Raw genomic sequence first — 25725 nt, 5'->3', positions numbered from 1 at the left:
GGGAATGAGCCCAGGCAACGTCCAGGAACGGGGGGAAGGGTCTTTGCAGTTGCTGCCTCTGTCGCCAAATCCTTCCGTACCCGTCAAAGGCCGGTGAAAGGAGGCTGAAGAGCTGGGCACAACGACCACTCATGTCTCCAGTGTGCCATTCTTAGTAGAGTGCTCTGCACACAGTAGGCGCTCAATAAATACCACTGAATGAATTCAAAAGACATGTAAGAAGTGGAGCCCAGAATGGAAATGGTCGGGAAATAACCACACTACCCCACCAAACAGATCGGCATCCAGGCGCACTTCAGTGATTTGAGCCAAGTCATCCTCACAATCCAGGACGGGAATCTGGATAAATTCAGGGAAGCCGGATCCAAATCCACGCGCAAGCCCACGGGTTGCAGTAAGGCAGAGAATGCCCGTCATATTCATTCATTCAATCGTATTTATTGAGCGCTTACTGTGTGCAGAGCACTGTGCTAAGTGCTTGATTCTAAGTTCAGGTATTCTACTACCCCCATACCTCCCCCTCTCCATCCCCCCCATCTTACCTCCTTCCCTTCCCCACAGCACCTGTATATATGTATATATGTTTGTACATATTTATTACTCTATTTATTACTCAATTTATTTATTTATTTTATTTGTACATATCTATTCTATCTATTTTATTTTGTTAGTATGTTTGGTTTTGTTCTCTGTCTCCCCCTTTTAGACCGTGAGCCCACTGTTGGGTAGGGACTGTCTCTATATGTTGCCAATTTGTACTTCCCAAGCGCTTAGTACAGTGCTCTGCACATAGTAAGCGCTCAATAAATACGATTGATGATGATGATACCTTGGATCGCCAGTGTAGATGCGTTCCAAAAGTACTGGATGAGGTAATTTACCAATGGCGGCTGGAGTGTCCCCGAAGAAATCATTTGTTTCCCCATAATGAGGACTTACTTCTGTGGCTGAAGTAAGTAGCTCCTTCAGGCTGACTCACCACGGGATCAGGCCCAAGAAGACTTCCCTAAACAACCCCCCGGGGGCCTTGAATGGAAGGTAAGTGGAGCCACAAATCACTTCTGGTGTCCTTTCATCAAGGGCACATCCTGCCAGCAATTTGTCCGAATTCTCACTAGCTTATACGAGAGTTGTGCAGACAGAATGATGGCAGGACGCAGTTGTGCATGATCTGATAATGCAGTGTAAAAAAGGGGTAGGGAAAACCATCTCAAAAGGAGCATAGGTCAAGGTAAAGGTTTTGGTTGCATAATTGACCCTGAGGAGAGGCACCATAGAAGCACAATGTCCTGTCCCATCCCGCCCCTCCCACTTATAAAGCACTGAATCATCTGAGTCAACATACTAGAGGCCCCAAGTATTTTCACCATAAGATCCATTTTCCAGAAGAAGAAATTAAGTCACAAGAGAAAAAAACCAGAAGGCCCACTTCCAGGTTCCTTGTTCCTTTCTTGGTGGATTTCTTTAAGGTCTTTTTTCCAATGATTTTGAGGTTAAAGTATTTAGAGACATGGTTAGGCCATAAAAGATGATGTTTTGTTTATATCAATCGATCAATCGTATTTATCGAGAGCTTACAGTGTGCAGAGCACTGTACTAAGCTCTTGGGGGAAAACAATATAACAGAGTTGGTAGCCACATTCTCTGCCCACAAAGCGCTTACAGTCTAGAAGGGGAAAAAGACATTAATATAAATAAATAAATTATGGGTATGTACATAAATGCTGTGGGGCTGAGGGAGGGGTGAATAAAGGGTGCAAATCCAAAGTGCAAAGGCGATGCAGAAGGGTGTGGAAAAAGAGGAAATGTGGGCTTAGTTATGGAAGGCCTCTTGGAGGAGATGTTATTCATTCATTCATTCATTCATTCAATCGTATTTATTGAGCGCTTACTGTGTGCAGAGCACTGTACTAAGCGCTTGGGAAGTCCAAGTTGGCAACATATAGAGACGGTCCCTACCCAACAGTGGGCTCACAGTCTAGAAGGGGGAGACAGAGAACAAAACAAAACATATTAACAAAATAAAAGAAATAGAATATGTACAAGTAAAATAAATAAATAGAGTAATAAATACGTAAAAACATCTATACATATATACAGGTGCTGTGGGGAAGGGAAGGAGGTAAGGCAGGGGGGATGGAGGGGGGAGGAGGGGGATACAATATGTTATACAATATTAAGTAATGATGTTATACGATATTAAGTAATGACTCCAGGGCCAGGAGGGGAGTGGACCAAAGGCATAGCACTGAGAAGCTTACCGTGGTGTCTTCTGAACAGGAGGCGATTACAAAATCATCAAATGGGTTCCACTTGATATCCAGCACATTTCCTTTGTGCCCACAGATCTTTGGGTAGTGAGGATCAAGCTTTCCTGTCTAAACCAAATACAGGAAATGTTATGAGGCAAGTTAGTCACCAAACTACAAGATATTATGAGATTAAGGCTTAACAAAAACCTCCTAGAGCTTAAGCAGGCCCTGGTGAGTAGCAGTCTCTCTCTCTCTCTCTGTTCTTCTGCACTCTTTAAATGAGATTGTGAGCACTTAGCACATAGTAAAAGGGCTTGATAAACCCTGAAACTGAAAGCAGTGGCTTTCAGCAGCTAACTATAATAGCATAGCTTCACCTTTCCCTCCCAAGTGAGCCGACCCCTCTGGGCATCTTCCTTTCCTTTTCCCTTCATCTTCCCTCCCATGTGAGCCGACCCCTCCGGGCATCTTCCTTTTCCTTTTCCCTTCCTTCTTTAAATGCCTCCTAGCCCTGAGACCTCTTTTCTGGGCAAGACTCCCCTGGCAGTATGGAACCACAGCAGGACTTTCCACAAGGTGGCTGTGTTGGACTGTGCTATTTTTAATGATGCCCCATGGTAAGTGTCCATACCCATCACTCTAGAAATGCCGAAAACTGTATACCAGAGTCATGAAAAGTAGGGCAAGTGAGAAATACCTGCTCTTTGGAACCAGCCCCACGCCCCCTCCGCTCCAATAAAAGGGAGAACAGAGACATCCGGGCATATTCTTTGTCCGCATGCACTGGGTTTCTCTTTTCTAGCACTGAGTAAATTCAGGCCTCGACTCCACAGAGCAAGGAAACATATCACTCAAAGTGGTTATTATAGTTGATACTGAATCTGCCCCTTTCACAGGAGGAAAAAAATGTCCACTCGGGTCAGCCCAGAGCCACTTCAGTGGGTGGGGAAGAGGGGAGAAGAAGAATTCATCCCCCCTGCTCCTGGTGAGTCATTCTTGGAGCCAGGCCTAGTATTCCTTCAATTTACAGTTCAGTGTGGAGGCAACGGCGGAGCCCAGAGAAACTCGAATTGGAAAATTACTATTAAATCACCGAATCCAGAAGAAAAACGAAGCAGCTAGCCTCAGGGAGGTCAACAACTCAAACCCAGATTTGAGCATTTTTTCCAGGCTTTCTTGCCCCTCATCCCTTGCCTAATCTGCCACTCTGCTTTAACACACAAGCAAGCAGTTCAGGGGAAGCCATGAGCTATAAATACGAAGAGATTTCTGTTCCAACAAGTGGGTAACGGCAGAAAGCTAACTCCTCCCCTCCATCGCGCTGACTGCCAACGCTGAGCTCACCCGTCCTCCCTTAGCTCTGAAGGCGAAAAATCAAAGGAGGGTTCAGCTTTCAACCTTCCCTTGCCCGTGGAAAGCAAAAAGGAGCAGTAAATGGCTCCTTTTAGGGCGGTTTATATCCCGAGCATAGTCAGCCTGATGCTACATCTGCCATTATATTTGCAGTAGTTGCATCTAGCCATCTTCCTGGCCCTTCTGGGGGAAGGATGCTAATTGTGGTGAAGGATTGCTTTCTCTTGCTATTCCATTAAAATGCATAAACCTGGCTGCTCTCTTCCTAAAGGAGGGGTATTTCCCATGGATGGTCTACATCTTTGAATCTCCCGGCTCACTCTGGCCCAGGGGGGTCTCCAGGATGGTGAACTTCTACCCCGATAGAAGGGGTAGAGGGTTCATGACCAGCAGCTGACTGGTGTTTGACTACAGTTTCCTTCTCGTGGGTCCCAGAGGTCTTGCTCGGCCTGAACCTGATGGGTTTGAGAGTGTGTCCAGCTCCGACTGGTCTGGGTGGGCCTCTGGAGTGTAAACTCGTTGTGGGCAGGGAGTGTGTCTGTTATACTGTACTCTCCCAAGCGCTTAGTCCAGTGCTTTGCACACAGTAAATGCTCAATAAATACAATCGATTGTCTGACTGACTTTGAGATAGAAGGTCCCTGGGGTGGGGAAGGTGAGACATTGAGGCTTTGGCTCTATTGGACCAGGATGATCCTGGGGATTTCAGGACTGACTTAGGCCCTGAATCCACACAACAGAACCTGCACGCCGGGAGACGACCCAGAACTAACAGGCTCCCCAGTCGGACCCCAGGGGCTGTTGCCAACGGGAGCAGACCTTCATCATCATCATCATCAGTGGTATTTATCGAGCACTTACTGTGCACAGAACACTGTACTGAGTGTTTGGGAGGGTACAACAGAGCTGAGACATGTGGTATCAACTCTACCAGGAGTCGGAATTACAAGGTAGGATCGGCCCAAAGGGAAGAGCAAATACTGACCTCCCCTTACCAAGCAGGGGAAAACTTTTCTATCATTCTCTCTTAATAATAATGTGTTAGATTTGTTAAATGCTTACTCCGTGCCCAGTGCTGAGATAGATACACAGATCGGGCACTGTCCCTGTCGCACACAGGGCTCACAGTCTAAGAGGGAGGGAGAATAAGCATTTAATTCCCATTTTAAACCCCATTTTACAGATGAGGGAACAGACACAGAGAAGCCAAGTGACTTGCCCTGGGTCACACGGGAGGCAACTAACTGGCCGAGCCGGTATCCGAATCCAGGTCTCCTGATTCCCAGCCCTGTGTTTTTTCCACTAGGCCACGTTGCTTCTTCTTTTAGAGTAGCCCCCTCTTCCATGGGCAGGGGACGGACCCTCAGACCATATTCTTTCTAGGTGCTGCGCTCACCCCAATCCAGTACCCTCCCTGTAACTGCCCGTGAGGACCCTTTCTTAGAGCCCCGGAAGAATTCACTCCTCTCATTAAGTATCTGACTCACCCTTCGAGAGTGGCCTTTTAAGCTTTCTAGCGGGGTGTTCTTGATGACAGAGCATTCATAATTAAGGTGACAGGCGCCCCACAAAGCAGCTGCTGCTCCTTAACACAGACCCGAGTGGAGAAACGGTGCACATTATTTCTGTGCCCAGCAGTCACTGATCCTTGCTCCGAGACATCCGTGCGCGAAGAGAATCGAGATCTTAAATGGCGTTAACTTTAACAGGCCTAAGGGCATTAAACGGCTCTAAGGGATAGCTTGATGCCTTCCATTAAGATACCTTTAAAAGCATCGTCAAGACGATAATATTTATGGCAGCAGGCTGTTTCCTGCTCTCCCTGCATCTTGCTTAATAGTACCGTGAGGTCGATGCAGAAAATCTATTTGGGTGGACTGCCCTACATCCATCATCTTCCTAATTGCCTCCAAAGGGGCGAGGGGATTGGGCAGTTGCCACATCTGCTAGGCTGCCCTTCCCCTTCCAGGTGTGTTGGGTGCAAGCCTCAACTTACCCTTGCGGAAACAGGATTGGAGTAGTTCGGACCTGGGAGTTAGAAGGACCCCGGTTCTAATCCCTACTCCCCCTCTTGTCTGCTGTGTGACCCTGGGCAAGTCACTTCACTTCTCTGGGCCTCAGTTAACTCATCTGCAAAACGAGGATTAAGACTGTGAGCTACCTAGGGGGGAAGGGTCTCTGTCCAATTTGATGAGCTTGTATCTACCCCAGCCCTTAGTACAGTGCCCTGGCACGTAGTAGGCACTTAACAAATACCATGATTATTAATAATAAGCTACTGAAATACTGAATGAATCCTGGCAATCCCCGGTTTGGGGGGAAGGTGATCTTTTCCAAAAGCAGACAGAACGTTTCTTTTCCCAGTTCCTAAGGCCCAAGGTCATCCTGATCTGTAAGGCAAATCGGGAATTTTAATTCATGGCTAATAATAGCTGAGTCCATGTCACAGCTGGAGAGAGCAGCCCCACGATTCACTCATTCATTCATTCAATCGTATTTATTGAGCGCCTACTGTGTGCAGAGCACTGTATTAATGCACACTGCTAATGAGGCTTAGGAGGCTGGTCTCTCCAGCTGGGGGAAGAGTGTCTGTCTGTGGAAAAGTGCACGGCAACTTCAGGGCTGCAAAGATCGCCGGCCTCTAGTCCTAGTCAGAGAAGCAGCGTGGCTTAGTGGAAAGAGCACAGATTTGGGAGTCGGAGGCGATGGGTTCTAATCCCGGCTCTGCCACTTATCAGCTGTGTGACTCTGGGCAAGTCACTTAACTTCTCTGTGACTCAGTTACCTGATCTGGAAAATGGGGATTAAGACTGCGAGCCCCACGTGGGGCAACCCGATTACCCTGTATCGACCCCAGCGCTTAGAACAGCGGCACGTAGTAAGCGCTTAACAAAGACCATCGTTATTGTGGTATTACAGTCCCCCCTGCAAGAGGTGAAAGTAAGTTGGACGGTTCAGAAAACGGCTCTGGTAAAATAAGATGAAATAAGATAAGATAAGGGAAGCAGTGTGGCCTAGTGAAAAGAGCACGGGACTGGGAATCAGAGGATCTGGGTTCTAATCCTGGCCCCACCACTCACGTGCTCTGTGACCGTGGGCAAATCACTTCACTTCTCTGTGCCCTTATCTGTAAAATGGGGACATTTTACAGCCCCCTGTGGGATGCAGACTGCATTCAACCCGATTAGCTTTTATCTACCCCAGTGCTTAGTAATAATAATACTATTTAAGCCCTTACTATGTGCCAAGCACTGTACTAAGCGCTGGGGTGGATACAAGCACATCGGGTTGGACGCAGTCCCTGTCCCATGTGGGGCTCACAGTCTCCATCCCCATTTTACAGATGGAGGTTACTGAGGCACGGAGAAGTGAAGTGACTTGCCCCAGGTCACGCAGCAGACATTCAGTCGTACTTATTGAGTGCTTACTGTGTGCAGAGCACTGTACTAAGCGCTTGGGAAGTACAAGCTGGCGACAGATAGAGACAGTCCCTACCCAACAACCTGATCTAGACTGTGAGCCCACTGTTGGGTAGGGACCGTCTCTATCTGTCGCCAGCTTGGACTTCCCAAGCGCTTAGTACAGTGCTCTGTGCACAGTAAGCACTCAATAAATACGATTGAATGAATGAATTACCCTGTATTGACCCCAGCGCTTAGAACGGCAACGGGCTCACAGTCTAGAAGGGGGAGACAGACAACAAAACAAAGCGTGTGGACAGGTGTCAAGTCATCAGAATAAATAGAAATAAAGCTAAATGCCCATCATTAACAAACTAAATAGAATAGCAAATATGTGCAAGTAAAATAAATAGAGTGATAAATCTGTACAAACATATATACAGGTGCTGTGGGGAGGGGAAGGAGGTAGGGTGGGGGGGGGATGGGGAGGAGGAGAGGAAAAAATGTGGCAGAGGCAGGATTGGAACCCATAACCCGACTCCCAAGTCTGTGCTCTATCCGCTGCTGCTTCTCGGCTTCTAGTACAGAGCCTGGCATGTAGTAAGTGCTTAACAAATACCCTAAAAAGTAGGCAGTTAGTGCTGCTGGTGTGCTGAAGACTGAATCCAAAGCGCCCGGCTCTATGCCACCACCCTGCTCTGGCACCATAGAGATTTCTGTACCTGCATCAAAGCTTTTTCATTTCCCTCCCGGATCAGGGTGAAACAAGGCTGGACGCTTCCAAATAATTCATATTAAAACACCACACAGGCGATAATAATAATAATAACAATGATAATAATAATAATAACGGTATCTGTTAAGTGCTTCTATGTGCCCAGCACTGTAATAAGCACCTAGGGTCGATACAAGATAATAAGGACATGGGGCTCACAGTCTAAGGAGGGAGAACGGGTCGTACATATCTGTTCTATTTATTTTATTTTGTTAATATGTTTTGTTTTGTTCTCTGTCTCCCCCTTCTAGACTGTGAGCCCACTGTCGGGTAGGGACCGTCTCTAGATGTTGCCAATTTGTACTTCCCAAGCGCTTAGTCCAGTGCTCTGCACACAGTAAGCGCTCAATAAATACGATTGATTGATTGATTGATTGATTGAGCAGCAGCAGCGGGGCTCAGTGGAAAGAGCCCGGGCTTTGGAGTCAGAGGTCCTGGGTTCTAATCCCGGCTCCACCACTTGTCAGCCGTGTGACTTTGGGTGAGTCACTTCACTTCTCTGGGCCTCAGTTCCCTCATCTGGAAAACGGGGATGAAGACTGTGAGTCCCCCGGGGGACAACCTGATCACCTTGTGACCTCCCCAGCGCTTGGAGCGGTGCTTGGCACATAGTAAGCGCTTAATAAACACCATTATTATTATCAGTAGTATGAAGAAAGGGAGCGGGGCGACGCAGAGGGGAGCGGGAGAAGAGGAGGGCGCAGTCCGGGAAGGCCTCCCAGAGGAGGCGGGCCTCGTGGCTCAGTGGAAAGGGCCCGGGCTCTGGAGTCAGAGGTCATGGGTTCAAATCCCAGCTCTGCCTATTGTCAGCTGGGTGACTTTGGGCAAGTCACTGCACTTCTCTGGGCCTCAGTTCCCTCATCTGGAAAATGGGGATGAAGACTGTGAACCCCCTGGGGGACAACCTGATCACTTTGTATCCCCCCCCAGCACTTAGAACAGTGCTTGGCACATAGTAAGCGCTTAATAAATGCCATCATCATTATTATTATTATTATTATTATTAATTCTGCAGTGAGCCCAGAATGGGTCCAGGTCAGGGGAGGGGAAGCCAACCTGCTGCCTCGACTGCTCCCACTTTTTAGCAAGCCACCTCACCTCCCTCGGGTTGTTCGCCCACCCACCCCACAGGGGGTGAGTGACACGGTGAAGGGAGAGCGTAGGGGGGGCTCCCATCTTGGGGCAGGGTCAGATCACCTCCGTGGGCCCAGGATGGGGACAAGAGCAGCTCTCGAGCCAGATAATAATAATAATGATGGCATTTATTAAGCGCTTACTATGTGCAAAGCACTGTTCTAAGCACTGGCACTGTTCTAAGCGCTACTGCTGCAGGGTGCTACGCCCTGGGGCAGAGAGGTGCGTCCTCTCTACGGTCCTGTTGCCCAGTGCTAAGCAGCAGGAGAGGTTTCCAATGGTTGGGTGTTCCACTGAGAAAAATTTCTCCGTTCATCCGTGCTTCCCTGAACGTATTTGTAACCACTCCCCAGCCAGCCTCTCCTCTACCCCTTCCCCGCCATTGGATTTTCTGCCCTATTCATTCAATCCTATTTATTGAGTGTTGCCAACTTGTACTTCCCAAGCGCTTAGTACAGTGCTCTGCACACAGTAAGCGCTCAATAAATATGATTGATTGAGTGCTTACTGTGTGCAAAGCACTGTACTAAACGCTTAGCACTGTCGGCGTGGCTCAGTGGAAAGAGCCCGGGCTTTGGAGTCAGAGGTCATGGGTTCAAACCCCGGCTCCGCCAGTTGTCACCTGTGTGACTTTCGGCAGGTTACTTAACTTCTCTGGGCCTCAGTTCTCTCATCTGGAAAATGGGGATTAAGACTGTGAGCGCCGTGGGACAACCTGATCGCCCTGTAACCTCCCCAGCGCTTAGAACAGTGCTTTGCACATAGTAAGCGCTTAATAAATGCCATCATCATTATTATTATTATTACTAGAGAAGCAGCATGTGTAGTGGTTAGAACCCGGGCCTGGGACTCGGAAGCTCTGCCGCTTGTCTGCTGTGTGACCTTGCCCAAGGCACTTCACTTCTCTGGGCCTCAGTTACCTCATCTGTAAAACGGGGATTGAGACTGTGAGCCCCCATGTGGGACAGGGACTGCGTCCAACCTGCTTTTCTTGTATCCACCCCAGCACTCAGTACAGTGCCCGGCACACAGTAAGCACTTAACAAATACCATAATAATTAGAATTATTCGTTTTACTAAGCGCTTAGCACTGTACTACTTCCTTCACTGCCAACTCCAGCCTACTGGGTGGGGGCGGGAGGGGGTCCACAGAGATGGCTGAGGTGAAAAGAGTTCTGAGTCATTTGGGGATGGAGAGGGCCAATCTTTGGACACAACAGGAATGGTTGGGAACCGTTAATCCCTGTGAGGGGAATGGGACTCTGAGTTAACCCCTGAAAAGTCCGAGGTTTCTCTTCCACTTCCAATGCCACTGCCATCCACCAAGTTCCCAGACTTTGGCTTGGGAAAAAAAGTCACAGAAACACACCTCGTAAGGCATCACGTCAGCTGATTCTCTTGCATCTCCTCCAGAGCACAGTGCAGCGTTTGACACATAGTATGTACTTAACACGTACTACTATACTCCGTATCATTATTATACCGCTGTGCTGGATTGGTGACTCGGAAGGATGATGGACGTGGAGGTGGGGAATAGAGAGGCTAAGATGTCGGGTTAAAATCGAGTATGGTGTATACGTCTTCTGTCAGAGAGTCAAGTAGCTCTGCTTCTAACGTCCAGCCCAATACGCTGGGAGAGTGCCTCGTGTTACTATTCTCCAAACCTACAGCTCTCTAAACACTGGGACCCCGTGTTTCCTTGTCCATGGACCAACCCAAGCGGGAGGGCTCACCCGGGACTATCCTCGGAGAGTGGGGTGAATTTGTGGAATTTCTCAGGTGGGCCCAAGCTGCCTCTCATGGAGGCATTTGCTACCTTGTTCAAATGCTGAACAGTCATACGGTCCCTCCAAGACCCACTTCTCCTCCCAGTTTTCTTATCCCTGCCGATGACACCACCTTCCTCCCGGTCCCAGACGCCCGTAACCTTGGCGTCATTGATTCCCCACTGTTTTCCAGCCTTTGCACTGAGTCAACCGATAAATCTTGCTGGTTCTTCCTTCATATCACATCCTGGATCTGCTCCTTCCTCGCCACTGAAACAAGCTACCAAACTAGTCCAGGCGCTTGTCATATCATGGTTAGAGTACTATATCAGCCTCGGGGCTGAAGGTAAAAACTGACTCAAGCTGGAATAGGGCCGATGCGTTTCAAAGTGCCTACTTGTGAGGGGGAAGGGGGGCAGGGAGGGGCGCCGGGAGAGGAGAAGCAAGGCATTTCAAACTGCAATGGCGATTAATCATCATCGTCATAATAAGAATTGTGGTATTTGTTAAGTGCTTACTGTGTGCCAGGCGCTGTACTAAGTGCTAGGGTAGATACAAGCAAATCAGGTGGACACAATCCCCGTCCCACATGAGGCTCCCAGTCTCAATCCCCACTTTCCAGATGAGATAACTGAGGCCCAGAGACGTGAAGTGACTCGCCCAAGGTCACACAGCTGACAAGTGGCAGAGCTGGGATTAGAAAATTGTGGGTTCTAATCCCGGCTCCACCACCTGCCTGCTGTGTGACTCTGGGCAAGTCACTCCACTTCTCTGGGCCTCAGTTACCTCATCTGGAAAATGGGGGTGAGACTCTCGCTCTGCGGCCTCTAGCCACGTTCTGCCAGCCCAGAGAGCGGGAGTAGCAGGAGAGCGTGCCGGTTTTCCCCCGTGCCCATCCTAGAGCAGCCCCCCCGCCCTCGGTATGCCATTCAGAGCCATGCCGGCTTGCTGTGAGATCTGACAACGCGGCTGGTGGCCGACCAGCTGCGGTAGTTTGGGCCCGGTGCTGTGGCCTTGGGCGGACACGATCACCGTACCAGGGACAAGCCCACTCCCCGGTACACAGGCCAGTGAAGGGCAGTCCAGCCCCTGCACAGCCACGGAACCGTAAGAAGGAAGAAAAAATGCCCATTTGCTTTGAAATCATTCAAGCCCGAAACCAAAAGCCTCCCCAATGCTTTCCCTGCCTCCAGCCTCTCCCAACTTCAAGAAGATGATCCATGGAATAGTATGGAGTAGGACTGAAGTGTCACTTGGCAATAATCGCCCCACTCATCCAAGATCTCCAACGGCTGCCCATCTCCCTCCACAGCAGGCAGAAACTCCTTAGCTTTGGCTTCACAACTCTCCACCAGCTTTCTCTATCTTACACATCGACTTTACCAGCTCCTCCCCAGCCGTAGACTCTTCCACCTCTGACCCCTTCTTCCAGCCGATTCCCCAACCTGGAACTCCCTCCTCCACCCAAATCCCTGGCTGACCACAGCTTTCCCCGTCTCTAAAACCCATCTGAAATTCCAACTGTTCCAGAAAGCCTCAACGAAGAATTCCCGGGACTCCCGTCACTTCACCCCAACAGCCACCCTTTGAACCTGTGCATTTCATTCCTGGCCTCACCACTTGGGTACATATTTTTATTTGCATATTTATTTATCCATTCAATCATTTCCACAGCTACTTCATTCCGATTTATTTGCACTACTTCCTGCTATATTCCTGATCTTCCCCCTGCTCTCGCTATTTGTAAATCATTTCTGTCTGCCTGTCCACCCCATTAAATCGGCAGCTTCTTGAGGTGGGGGAATGCGTGTGTCTTGCTTCTCTTGTTCTCTCCCAAGCACTCAGTGCAGCCGATACACACCGTCGACTGATTATTCGTCTTCGTCAACAGAATTCCTGGAGCGCCTGCTGTGTGCAAAGCACTGTACTAAGCTCTTGGGGGACATCTGGAAGAAGCAAAATGATCCCAGCCCTTGCTGGGCTTGTACTTAGTGGGGAAGCCAAGCAGACATAAATGAATGCACATGCAATCATCGGGAGTTCTAGAGGGACTGCAGACGATAAACACGAGTGGATAAATGAATCAGTGATCAAGAAACAAATAGGCGGATAAGTGGGTAGAGGTGACAGAGGGGACAAGCCAGTAAGACGGCAGTCAATCGTGGAATGCATTGAGGAGAGGAGATACTTTCTAGATATTGTCTGAAGGAGGGCAGGGACATGTTTGGAAAAAATGGAAGGGAGGATGTCCCGGGCGAGGGGAGTGTCAGGTAATGGATTGGAGAGGAAAAACTGAGAGTGGCGGGGAATGGAAGCTTCAAATAAAGTTTGTTCCAGGATCCTGAGAAAAAACTGAATGGAATTAATCCTCTCGTTGTGAGTGACAGTCGCTTAAGAAGGCCTAGCATAATGTTTTTCAGAGTCAGGATCCATCAGCTTTGAGGAGTCCCCGGCAGCCCTGGGTCACGAGTGTAGTTTGATCCTCACAGTGGAGGACTGCGGAGTGGAGGAGGGAAAAGGCAGAGAGAGTAGTTTGATCCCTCCCGCACAGTGGCCCGCTCCCGAGGCGGAGGGACGATCTTCGATAGGCCCCGTCAACTTCAGGGACCCACTGCTGGCTCTCGAGCGGGAGCGGCCCCTCAAAAGGGCAGGCCCTGGTTCAGTAGAACTGACAGATCTGCCTTTCCCACATCATTGCTGTCAACAGCCAAGGACTCTGATGTTTTTTTTAAAAATGGGAGCTCGCTGGGAATTTTTTCAAGACTGTGTGATTTGGAATCTACCTGGGGTGAAAATGATCTTAGTCTTGTCATTCATTTCTTCACGACCCGGCACAGAATATCTATGACAAGCACTCATCGTGCAGGGCGGGGCGGTTCAAAACGGCATATTATCACATGAACAGGGCTGCGAGAAAAGCTGCTTCAGGCAAGGGTGGAATTTAAACCACACCGTCTGGGCAATAAGGCAGAAAGAGTTGGTTCCTTTTCCAAAAAATAGTTTTGGAAAATGTCATCTGCCTCAAGGCCTGATTCTGCACACGATTAATAAGTAGGTTCACTTTGTTTCCCGCAGGGAAGGGATGGAGAGGTTTTTGCAACTGAAAGCTGAACACAGGGAGAACCATGGCTTCCCTGAGAAGTGTAGGGGAATCCAATACAGTCCTCAAAGACTCCTCCCTTAAAAGGACAGGCGTTCTATGCCACGTGCTTTGCCAAATGATAAATGGGTATACATTTTCTCAAGGACATTTTGTGTTTTTTTCCCATGGCCCCTCTGGGCCGTTATAGCACTGAGGTCGCTTAGATCCATCCCTCTATGTCATTCTTTACTGTCAACCTTACTTTCATCTCTTCATTGAGCTTTCCACTTTTCCGCCTTTTCCATTAGGTCTTGAAACGTCAACTATCCGTCTTCTCTAATCCTTTTCCCCTCTTTTGCCTTGAATCGCTCTCATTAATTTTTTCAAAGCCGTGGTCTCCTAAGGCCCGACAAGGTGAAATATTCCTCCTTAAGTGCCTGACTGACTCCCACGAAGGGACACGGGCACTGGGGAGAACAGAGTAACGGGCTCGGGCTTTCACAAACTTCCAGGGGGCTTAATTCGCCCTGAAATGTAGGTCACTCTAAGGTAGGCCAGACGAGCAAGGTCAGAGCTGCCCCGGAACATCTGCTCTGGTCCCGGGATGATAAATACGATTGAAGAAGAAGAAGAAGAAGAAGCCAGTCCGGAAGGTCCCCGGGAGGAGGAGGAGGAGTCGTCGTCCGTCTCGAGGCCTCTACAGCTTCCCGTCCGTTCGGAAAACCGCAGAATGTTGGACTCCCCTTGAGCAGGTAAGAATCCTCCTGCAGTCGGGGGCTCGGACCAGGACAGGCCTCTAATGGGTGACTCTTGACCAAATGTCTCGGGCTGAGGTAGTCTAGAACTGTATTCATTCGATCGTACTTACTGAGCGCTTACTGTGTGCACAGCACAAATGGTAGCTCCCCGGGCCGGCTTGGGAGTTTTGAAATCAGCCTCGGGACCAGGCTGTAACGATGTACCATTACCACTGAGAAGCAGAACGGCCTAGCGGATAGAGTCCGGGACTGGGCGTCGGTAGTTCTGATCCTGGCTCTGCCACTCGTCTGTTGTGTGACCTTGGACAAGTCACTTCTCCGTGCCTCAGTTGCCCCACCCGCAAAATGGGGGTTCAATACCTGTTCTCCCTCTTACTTGGGACTGGGAGCCCCAAGTAGGATTTGATTCTATTGTATCTGCCTCCACGCTTAGTACAGTGCTCGATACGTAGTAAGCATACCACTATTATAGACCACCAATACCACACTATTATGATTATTGTTCATAATATTCTTCCAACACCAGGATTGCCCAACCCATTCTATATAGGAAACTCTTAAGAGAGGGAGCAAGTTTATTCTCATTTCATATAGCCTGGATTTTTACAAATTACAGTAACTTACTGCAGGCTTACAGATAGTTTTCTAAAATCTCTAGGCCCACAGAAATTCTATTCAGCTGCCTTATTTTTGCACTATCATCATCAATCATATTTATTGAGCGCTTACTGTGTGCAGAGCACTGTACTAAGCGCTTGGGAAGTACACTAGCCCCATCCACATTAACAGTGCCACCTCCTGTCTATCTCTCAATTTAGAGAAGCAGCGTGGCTCAGTGGAAAGAGCCCGGGCTTGGGAGTCAGAGGTCCTGGGTTCCAATCCCGGCTCCGCCAACTGTCAGCTGTGTGACTTTGGGCAAGTCACTTCACTTCTCTGGGCCTCAGTTCCCTCATCTGGAAAATGGGGATTAAGACCGTGAGCCCCCCGTGGGACAACCCCATCACCTTGCATCCTCCCCAGCGCTTAGAATGGTGCTTTGCACATAGTAAGCGCTTAACAAATGCCATTATTATTGTTATTAACTCCCTTTCCTCTCCTCCCTCTACTTGTCTAAAGCAGCCGCCTGCAACAAAAACACTCGAAAGTTCCCATCAAACATGATTTTAGGCTTAGAAACAGAGTGCTTAGTACAGTGCTCTGCACACAGGAAGCGCTCAATAAATACGGTTGAATGAATGAATGAATAAACTAAGAAAAGAATAGAACAGAGAGGTAGAGTAGACCTTTATTTCCCCCATATTTTTCAGACTAGTTGCCTAATTTTCTCTAGGCCCACCCTGATTCCTTTGAGGCCTAGGGATAGTGGTATTTTCACTTTTGCTTGACTGCATCTTTAGTCCGTGGGGCTTTTTTTTTAACCAAGTGAATAATAATAATAATGGCATTTATTAAGTGCTTACTATGTGCAAGGCACTGTTCTAAGTGCTGGGGAGGTTCCAAGGTGATCAGGTTGTCCCACGTGGGGCTCACAGTCTTAATCCCCATTTTCCAGATGAGGTCACTGAGGCCCAGAGAAGTGAAGTGACTCACCCAAAGTCACCCAGCTGACAGTTGGCGGGGCCGGGATTTGAACCCATGACCTCTGACTCCAAACCCCGGGCTCTTTCCACGGAGCCACGCTGCTTCTCACAAAACCTCTATGGGGTAGGTGGTGATTCCATTTTATTGTAGGAGGCATCGTTTTTTAGTCAAACCAAACCTTCCCAATTCAGGAAAAGCTGGTAGAGCTGACGTCCACCTAGTCAGCCCAATTCCTCTGGTCTTTCCGTATTTCATGGGAATGGGTGCTGTGTGCACATGTGGCTTCCTGCCCAGATTTTGCTAAAAAGCTCTAGGAGAGGCTACTCTTCCAGAGCTGTGCTAAGGGCAGCAGGAACGGAGGGCACTTTGAGCACCTCTACATTTGGGGGAAGGTAGGGGTTTTTAAAATCATAATAATTATGGCACTTGCTAAGCGCTTACTATGTGCCAAGCACCCCTAATCAGGTTTTCCCATTTGGGGCTCGCAGCCTTAATCCCCATTTTGCAGATGAGGTAACTGAGGCACAGAGAAGTGAAGTGACTTGCCCAAGGTCACACAGCGGACAAGTGGCAGAGCCGGGATTAGAACCCACGTCCTCTGAGTCCCAAGCCCGGGCCGTTTCCGCTAAGCCACGCTGCTTCTCAGAGTCGGGTGATTTGAGTGGGCCTTAGTTGAAAGTATTTCTGACTTCTGAAATATAGGACAAGGAGCAGCGTGGCTCAGTGGAAAGAGCCCGGGCTTGGGAGTCAGAGGCCATGGGTTCAAATCCCGGCTCCGCCACTTGTCAGCTGGGTGACTTTGGGCAAGTCACTTCACTTCTCTGGGCCTCAGTGACCTCATCTGGAAAATGGGGATTAAGACCGTGGGCCCCCCGTGGGACAACCTGATCACCTTGTAACCTCCCCAGCGCTTAGAACAGTGCTTTGCACACAGTAAGCGCTTAATAAATGCTATCATTATTATTCATTCAATCATATTTATTGAGCGCTTACTGTGTGCAGAGCACTAATTATTATTATTATTATTATTATTATTATTATTATTATTATTATTATTATTATTATTATTATCTCAGGAGGCTCACAGATCCAGGACTAGCACCGAACTAAAGCTGATTGGCTCACCGGAGTCTGATAAAGTTTTCGTCTCTCTCCCCGGAGTAAGGGAGGAATGAGGACTAGAGTCTGGCTATGAACTCGACTCGGTAACAGCCATCATGAGAAGCAATGTGGCCTAGTGGTTAAACCACAAGCAAAAGGGTCAGAAGGACCTGGGTTCTCATCCCGGCTCCACCACGTGTCTGCTGTGTGACCTTGGACAAGTCACTTCACTTCTCTGGGCCTCATCTGTAACATGGGGATGAAGACTCCTAGACCGTGAGCCCACTGTTGGGTAGGGACCGTCTCTATATGTTGCCAACTTGGACTTCCCAAGCGCTTAGGACAGTGCTCTGCACACAGTAAGCGCTCAATAAATACGATTGATTGATTGATTGACTCTGAGTCCCACGTGGGGCGGAGACTACGTCCAACCCGACTACATTGTATCTACCCCAGCGCTTAGAACGGTGCCTGGCACGTAGTAAGCGCTTAGCAAACACCACTGTTTTTGAAGATCGGAAGTTTTATTATAATAATAATAATAATGATAATGGCATTTATTAAGCGCTTACTACGTGCAAAGCACTGCAATTATCAGCTCGCTCCACCCTACACTGCGATGCCCTCGTAAAGACGTGCCCTCTCCCGGCACCCGCCCCTCCGCCAGAGGCTCCGGCCCACTCGGGGCTTCGTTACCTGACTTATCGGTATAACGAGAAAGGCTCCCCCGCCCGCGCATTCGGTCACGACGGCGATGAAATGAGGATTGACAGCACAGAAATGGTTGTCGTGGACGCTCTGGGTGATGGGCACCGAGTCATAGCAGTTCTCCTTGCTTGCCGGTTTGCCAAAGACGTGCCGGAACTTGGAACTTCGGTACTGAGGGTGCCATGTCATCTGCCAAAGAGAGGAGACAGACAGAAAGTTCACTTTTGTTCTCTCCTCGCGTGACAGCAGCAATTATTAATTGGGGATATTATCAACGATGATGAGGGACTCATCTACACGGTGCGGCTGCACTAGAGGATGACGTTCCAGAGCCTAGGAGCCCATCAAGCCACTGTCTCAATCAATCATATTTATTGAGCGCTTACTGTGTGCAGAGCACTGTACTAAGCGCTTGGGAAGTACAAGTTGGCAACATATAGAGACAGTCCCTACCCAACAGCGGGCTCACAGTCTAGAAGGGGGAGACAGAGAACAAAACAAAACATACCAACACAATAAAATAAATAGAATAAATATGTACAAGTAAACTAAATAGAGTAATCAATCAATCAATCGTATTTATTGAGCGCTTACTGTGTGCAGAGCACTGTACTAAGCGCTTGGGAAGTACAAGTTGGCAACATATAGAGACAGTCCCTACCCAACAGCGGGCTCACAGTCTAGAAGGGGGAGACAGACAACAAAACAAAACATACCAACACAATAAAATAAATAGAATAAATATGTACAAGTAAAATAGAGTAATCAATCAATCAATCAATCGCATTTATTGAGCACTTACTGTGTGCAGAGCACTGTACTAAGCACTTGGGAAGTACAAGTTGGCAACATATAGAGACAGTCCTTACCCAACAGTGGGCTCACAGTCTAGAAAGGGGAGACAGAGAACAAAACCAAACATACTAACAAAATAAAATAAATAGAATAGATATGTACAAGTAAAATAAATGGAGTAATCAATCAATCAATCGTATTTATTGAGCGCTTACTGTGTGCAGAGCACTGTACTAAGCGCTTGGGAAGTACAACCGAAACTTCAGCTGCTTAGAGAGAGCAGCAGCGTGGAGAAGCGGCGTGGCTCGGTGGAAAGAGCCTGGGCTTTGGAGTCAGAGGTCACGGGTTCAAATCCCGGCTCTGCCAACCGTCAGCTGTGTGACTCTGGGCAAGCCACTTAACGTCTCTGGGCCTCAGTTCCCTCATCTGGAAAATGGGGGTTAAAACTGGGAGCCCCCCGTGGGACAACCGGATGTCCGAGCGCGCACACATCCCTGGATGGAGACAATTGAGGTTGTGTTGGCTCGTTGATTCTCGCTTCGGGTGCGAGAGGTCCCGGATTCAAATCCCGGACGAGTCCAGTTTTCAGCACTTAGAACAGTGCTTTGCACATAGTAAGCGCTTAATAAATGCCATCATTATTATTATTATTATTGTAACCTCCCCAGCGCTTCGAACATTGCTTTGCACATAGTAAGCGCTTAACAAATACCATTATTTTTTTTTTTTAAGAGAGGCCCAGAAGGAGTGACACCAGAGGCTTTTCCACGACCGCACCAACCTCCTTACGTAGGGGAGGGAAGAACTGTCGTATTGGGAAGGAGGAGGGAGGCAGTCAGAGTCACCCAGCAAACTCCAGGTCTGCCGGTCCGGGGCTTTCAATCAATCGATCCATCGATCATATTGACTGAGCACTTACTGTGTACACAGCACTGTACTAAACGCTTGGGAGAGCCCGACAGCCGATCGACCCACAACGAGCTCACAGGCTTTCTGGCCCAAACCCTGGTGAAAACATCACCCAGGGCGTGTATAGGAACGTACAAATTTAATGACTCCCAAATGACAACACTCCTTCCTCTGGACTGTAAGCTCCTTGTGGGCAGGGGTTGTCTGTACTGTGCTCTCCCGGGTGCTTGAGTACAGTGCTCAGTCAATCAATCGATGGTATTTATTGAGTACTTCCTATGTACTTACTTGGGAGAGTACAATAGATGCAATTGATTGATTGATATATAGACCTCCAGCATTATAACTGCAAACTTTTTTTGAGGCCATCTCAGGAACTCGACGAGGAGTTTGCTGTGGCCCACGATGACCTCGAAAGACCTGCTCAGGAGGCCACAGGTGCTAAGAATGGAAGGTGAGGGTGCCTAGGCCAGGAATGGCTCATGTTTGGGAATCCTTAACAAGGGTTGGGTTAGTTCCCCAGCCACCAGCTGTAGTAATAGTAGAATTAATAATAATTAATAATAATAATAATGACATTTATTAAACGCTTACTATGTGCAAAGCACCGTTCTAAGCCCCGGGGAGGTTACAAGGTGATCAGGTTGTCCCACGGGGGGCTCACAGTCAATCCCCATTTCACAGATGCGGGAACGGAGGCACAGAGAAGTGAAGTGACTTGCCCAAAGTCACACAGCTGACAGCTGGCGGAGCCGGGATTTGAACCCACGACCTCTGACTGCAAAGCCCGGGCTCTTCCCACTGAGCCACGCTGCTTCTCTGAGCCCTAAGTGGGACAGGAACGGTGACCAACCCAATTAGCTTGTCTCGACCCCAACGCTTAGAACGGTGCCTGGCACCCAGTAAGCGCTTAACAAATACCGCAACCATTCCAGCGCTTAGTACAGTGCCTGGCACATAGTAGGCGCTTCACAAATACCAAAGAAAAGTAGTGGCAGTCAGCTCCCGAAGGGCAGGGCTCGTGTCTACCTGCTCTACGGTACTCTATCGAGCACTTTCTACAGTGCTCTGCACACAGGAAGTGCTCAACAAATGCCACTGACGGATTGATGCGATGGTAATAAGTAGCGCTGATAGCAGTAGCGTTGTCAAGAGCCCACTTGCTGTGGCGAACTGTACTAGGTACTTGGGAAGTAGAAAAGAAGCGGCACTTACTTTCCCTGCACACTTACCCCCTGAAAGGGAAGACAACCATAAAAAGATGAACAACTCAAGTAGTCAAAATGAATGAAATTAAGCCGACATAAATGCCCGAGCATTAAGGAGGGTGTAAATCAATCAATCAATCAATCGTATTTATTAAATCAGTTCCTAAGTGTTAGAGTTGGCTGAAGGGACCTTGCACGGGCAGGACAGCTCAACAAAATGCCAAGGCCGGGAATTAATCACCTCGCCCCGCGTGTCCCAGCCTTGGCCTGACAAAGGAGCACGACTGTGGAAAAAGGAGATGTCAGGGGAGCAAACAGGATCAGTTGAGAGTGTGAAACTAGCTGCTGGCTCCTAGTCTAGTTTTCAAGCTGCTTTCTTTCCAAATTCCCTAATGCCCAGCAGGCTGGGCCGGAACTTCCCCCTACCGACACGCTTTCCGTGCTTGGCATCTGCATTTTAGGTCTAGGCCGGGGGAGTTCAGGGGATTCAGCCAAGCCCAAATAGCAATGGAGTTTGAGACCCGTTTATGACCAGAATCTCAACCACCTGGCCTCGGCTGAAGTGCTCCCTTCTCCCGCAAAAGAAACTTCTATTAATGGAATTGTGAGGCTATGGGGTTGCTCTAAGTCCCCTGCAGCAACAGGGCGTACCCCTTTTGGCCGTCAAGCTCCAGGGAGCCCACCGGAGCTCCACAGCCCGAAGATGGAGCCAAGACTGCCTGATGGCAAATCACTTAATCTCTCTGTGTCTCGGTTTCCTCATCCTTTTTTATGGTATTTGTTAAGTGCTTACTACGTGCCAGGCACTGTACGGAGCGCTGGGGTAGATATAAGTTAATCAGGTTGGACACAGTCCACGTCCCACATGGGGCTCACAGTCTTAATCCCTATCTTACAGATGAGGTAACTGAGGCACAGAGAAGTGACTTCCAGACTGTGAGCCCATTGTTGGGTAGGGACCGTCTCTATATGTTGCCAACTTGTACTTCCCAAGCGCTTAGTACAGTGCTCTGCACACAGTAAGCGCTCGATAGATAGGACTGAATGAATGAACTGAAGTGACTTGTCCAAAGTCACACAAGACAAGTGGAAGAACCAGGATTAGAACCCAGGTTCTTCTGATTTCCAGGCCCGTGCTCTATCAACTAGGGCACATCGCTTCTCTAAAATGTAAAACCGATAAAATGGGGACGAAATACTTGTTCTCCCTCCTTCTTAGATTGTGAGTTCCACGTGGGACAGGGACTGTGTCCGACCTGATTATCTTGTACCTATTTCCAGCGCTTAGTATGACGCTTGATGCGCAGTAATTGCTTAACAAATATTATTATTATTATTACTACCATCATCTATGCAATGGGAGTCCTTCCAGGCATTAGGTGGTCCTGTGTATGGGCATTCCCTTCCCCTCCTCATCTGAGCAAGGAAACCATCCATGGACAAGGCAGGGTTGAAAGGGAATGCCATCTGAGTGCTGAAGTTGTTTGCCGCAGGCTGATAATTGCCACAGAGTACCTTGGTATCATCATCAATCGTATTTATTGAGCGCTTACTGTGTGCAGAGCACTGTACTAAGCGCTTGGGAAGTACAAGTTGGCAACATATAGAGACAGTCCCTACCCAACAGTGGGCTCACAGGACTGGTGGAGATTCCACTGTTGCTTTTACAGGCCCCAAAAGACTGAGCAAAACACTAATATCCAGGAAAAGCTACAGTGCCTTTCCTCCTCTCTCCACATCAATTAGATTCCTGAGCATGGAAACCTAATTCTGAGGCACCTGAACTGTGCTTCTGGGCTCGGAAAAGTGAGGGCTTCTAAGTGACAAACAGGAGAGAAGTATTTTCAAAGGAGGAGTGGACTGTCAACCTCCCTTGAATCTATATTGGCTGCTAGATCTCTTGCTAAGGATGGAGATAGCCTTCATTAGTTTTTGAGTGATTCGGCAAGCATGGGAATCTGTGGACCTAAAACTCAGAGGGGCAAGTAAGGCATGATTTCTTGGAGAAAATGTCCAACTCCAGGTCTCCAAATGTGAACTGACCAGGGTACATCCTCATTTCCATACCACAGCAGCATACAGAACCACAGAAAATAGTTTCAAAAGAATTCAACAATACAGTCTGTTCCACAATTAATGTCCGCTAACCACAGACAATTATGAATGAGAATAATAATAATGCTAATGATGATGATGATGGCATTTATTAAGCGCTTACTATGTGCAAAGCACTGAAAAGACCCCAATTTAAATTTAGAGACCTGCATAAAGTGTGTGCCCCAATACAAGGCCAGCTGAGCTTCTCCAGTTTGGAACTGACCACTCTACTAACAAAAGTCCCACTCAAGGGAATGCCTCTAAATATTATTTCCCTAAATCCTCCATTTTAACTCAGATGTAGGAATTGAGACATCAACAAGCACTACTCTACTGCAAAATGAATTCAATTCAAAGACTTCTCAGGAGTCAATCATTACCTCCCACTTTCCTTTCCCTTGGAACTTCTCAGTAACGATTCTAGCGCAGTGTTGTCGGTAATTTGGCCTTCTACATGGATCACTGGAAGGAAGGGACTCAATCACCTGAGGACAGTCCTCGGATCTCCCGCCTAGTTTGGGATTTCTGGGAGCGCCCAAAGAGCCCGATTTCACGTGCGTGTGTTCGTCTTTTGGCCAAGTACCTTTCTTTTCTTTTTGCTTCCTTGTCGTCTCATTTTCACCATTGGTCAGCAACTTGTCAATGATGGGTAAGTTAGAGCATATTCCCTTTCCTATCGGCAGCTGGGCTAAGATCGACCGTTATCCACGGGAGTGCTAAGGTAAACCAGTAATATTTTAAAAAGTTTCCCACACTGCTCAATGCTTTCTTCCTTATTTAAAATGGTATTTGTTAAGCACTTACTAGGTGCCAAGCACTGTACTGAGTGCTGGGGTATATACAAGCTAATCAAATTGGACCCAATCCTTGTCCCACAGGGTGCTCAGAGTCTTTATCCCTATTTTACAGATGAGGTAACTGAGGCACAGAGCAGTTAAGTGACTCACCCAAGGTCCCAAAGCAGACAAGTGGCGGAGCCGAAATTAGAACCCAGATCCTTCTGACTTCCAGGCCGTGCTGCTTCGTCGTCAGGTTTTAACCGTCTGGTTGAATATCTATTTACTTATTTTTAATGATAATTGTTAAGCGCTTACTATGTGTCAACCACTGCTCTAAGCACTGGGGCAGATACAAGTTAATCAGGTCAGGGTCAGGGGCTGTGTCACATAGGGTTCACAGTCTAAAGAAGAGGGAGCACGGTTATTGAGTCCCCATTTTACAGTTGAGGAAACTGAGGCACGGCGAAGCGAAGTGACTTGCCCAAGGTCACGCAGCAGACAAGTAGCAGAGGTGGGATTCCTCTAACTTCCGGGCCCGTGCTCTTTCCACTAGGCCCCCCCGCTCCCCACCGATTTCAACCGATCCATTTGATGGAGAACTAGAAAAAGAGCTGATGGATGAAAATTCTGAAATAGAAAACTGTGGCCCATCGACGCTGAAGACTCACTGGGAATTCCCGTTTGTGAAAACACGACTTCAAATTTATCCCTGGATGGATTGGGGCATGATTCCTGGCACCAGGATCTCCTTCCTGCCCTGCCTGATGGAGATCCTTAATTATGCTGCCTGTTAATAACAACAACATTAATACTACTACTACTTCTAACAAATAATGGCGGGTTTTGTTAGGTGCTTACTACGAGCCAAGCGCTGTACTAAGCGCTGGGGTAGATATAAAGTAATAAGGTTAGGCACAGTTCCTGTCTCTTACTGCACGCAGGTAGGAGGGAAGAATAGGTATTGAACCCCCATTTTGCAGATGAGGCAACTGAGGCCCAGAGACGTTAAGTGCCTGACCCAAGGACACACAGCAGGCAAGTGGCAGAGCCGGAATTAGAACTCAGATCCTGTTGCTGATCAGCATTCCTGGGTGAAGCTACCCATGCTGACTTCCTCCTTCAACCCTTCTCTTCCACTCGGTCCTTTTCCTTACTCCCTTCCCTTTCCCCGCTTTTCTTCTCTTCACCTCTCCCTTTCCCATATTCCCTGGAAGCCACAGCAGTTCCCGTGAGACAGTGTGACATAACAACGTCACACGGGGGAATAATAATAATAATAATAATAATGTTGGCATTTGTTAAGCGCTTACTATGTGCAAAGCATTGTTCTAAGCGCTGGGGGGATACAAGGTGATCAGGTTGTCCCACGTGGGGCTCACAGTCTTAATCCCCATTTTACAAATGAGGTAACTGAGGCTCAGAGAAGTTAAATTGCGTGGCTCTATGCATACCAACTGCTCAAAAGTCTCGTTTTGCTTGGCTCTTCCGCGAAAAAGGGTTGCCGACCCCTGTCCAGGAGCACTGAGATGGGACACATTTAAAGTGTCCATTGTGTTGATTATTATACAGTAGTGGGAATAGCTCTGCTTTTTGAAACTCTGGAATATATTCCAAGGGCATCATTACGATCGATTATATCTGTGAAAACACCAGTTTCTTCTGATTTTTTTTGAGACGGAAAAGCAATTAAGAGGCAATACTTAAAGCTCCAGTTCATTCATTCATTCATTCATTCAATCGTATTTACTGAGCGCTTACCGCGCGCAGAGCACCGACCGGACTAAGCGCTTGGGAAGTACAAGTCGGCAACATATAGAGACGGCCCCTACCCGACAGCGGGCTCCCAGTCTAGAAGTTCACGATCTTCCTCACTCTCCGGTGTCAAAAGTGCAAACTCTAAGCGTACCTCTGCGATCTCCGCTTTGCTTTCCTCCTCAAACGCGTTAGAGTGCATGGCCCGTGCTGATGAGAAGGCTGTCGAACCCTACGCGTATTTCAAAACTGTATCATCTCGGCTCTTCACAGT

At 48.2% G+C, this 25725-nt stretch overlaps 1 protein-coding gene across 3 annotated transcripts in view; it reads right to left on the bottom strand.

The window, feature by feature from the left end:
- The window catches only part of CORO2A (coronin 2A), a 233507-nt gene that overhangs the window by 21851 nt on the left and 185931 nt on the right, over positions 1 to 25725 (bottom strand). For all 3 annotated transcript variants that reach the window (XM_038769942.1, XM_038769944.1, XM_038769943.1), the window contains 2 exons: positions 17900 to 18100; positions 2262 to 2378 (listed from right to left, as the gene is read on the bottom strand). In XM_038769942.1, the coding sequence (XP_038625870.1) occupies positions 2262 to 2378; positions 17900 to 18100 (318 nt within the window). The remainder of the gene's footprint in view (positions 1 to 2261; positions 2379 to 17899; positions 18101 to 25725) is intronic.

Source organism: Tachyglossus aculeatus, chromosome X4, assembly GCF_015852505.1.
Source record: "Tachyglossus aculeatus isolate mTacAcu1 chromosome X4, mTacAcu1.pri, whole genome shotgun sequence".
NCBI classification, from domain to species: Eukaryota; Metazoa; Chordata; class Mammalia; order Monotremata; family Tachyglossidae; genus Tachyglossus; species Tachyglossus aculeatus.
Note: the sequence above shows the minus strand (reverse complement) of the source record. Positions and strands in the feature narration are given on the sequence as shown.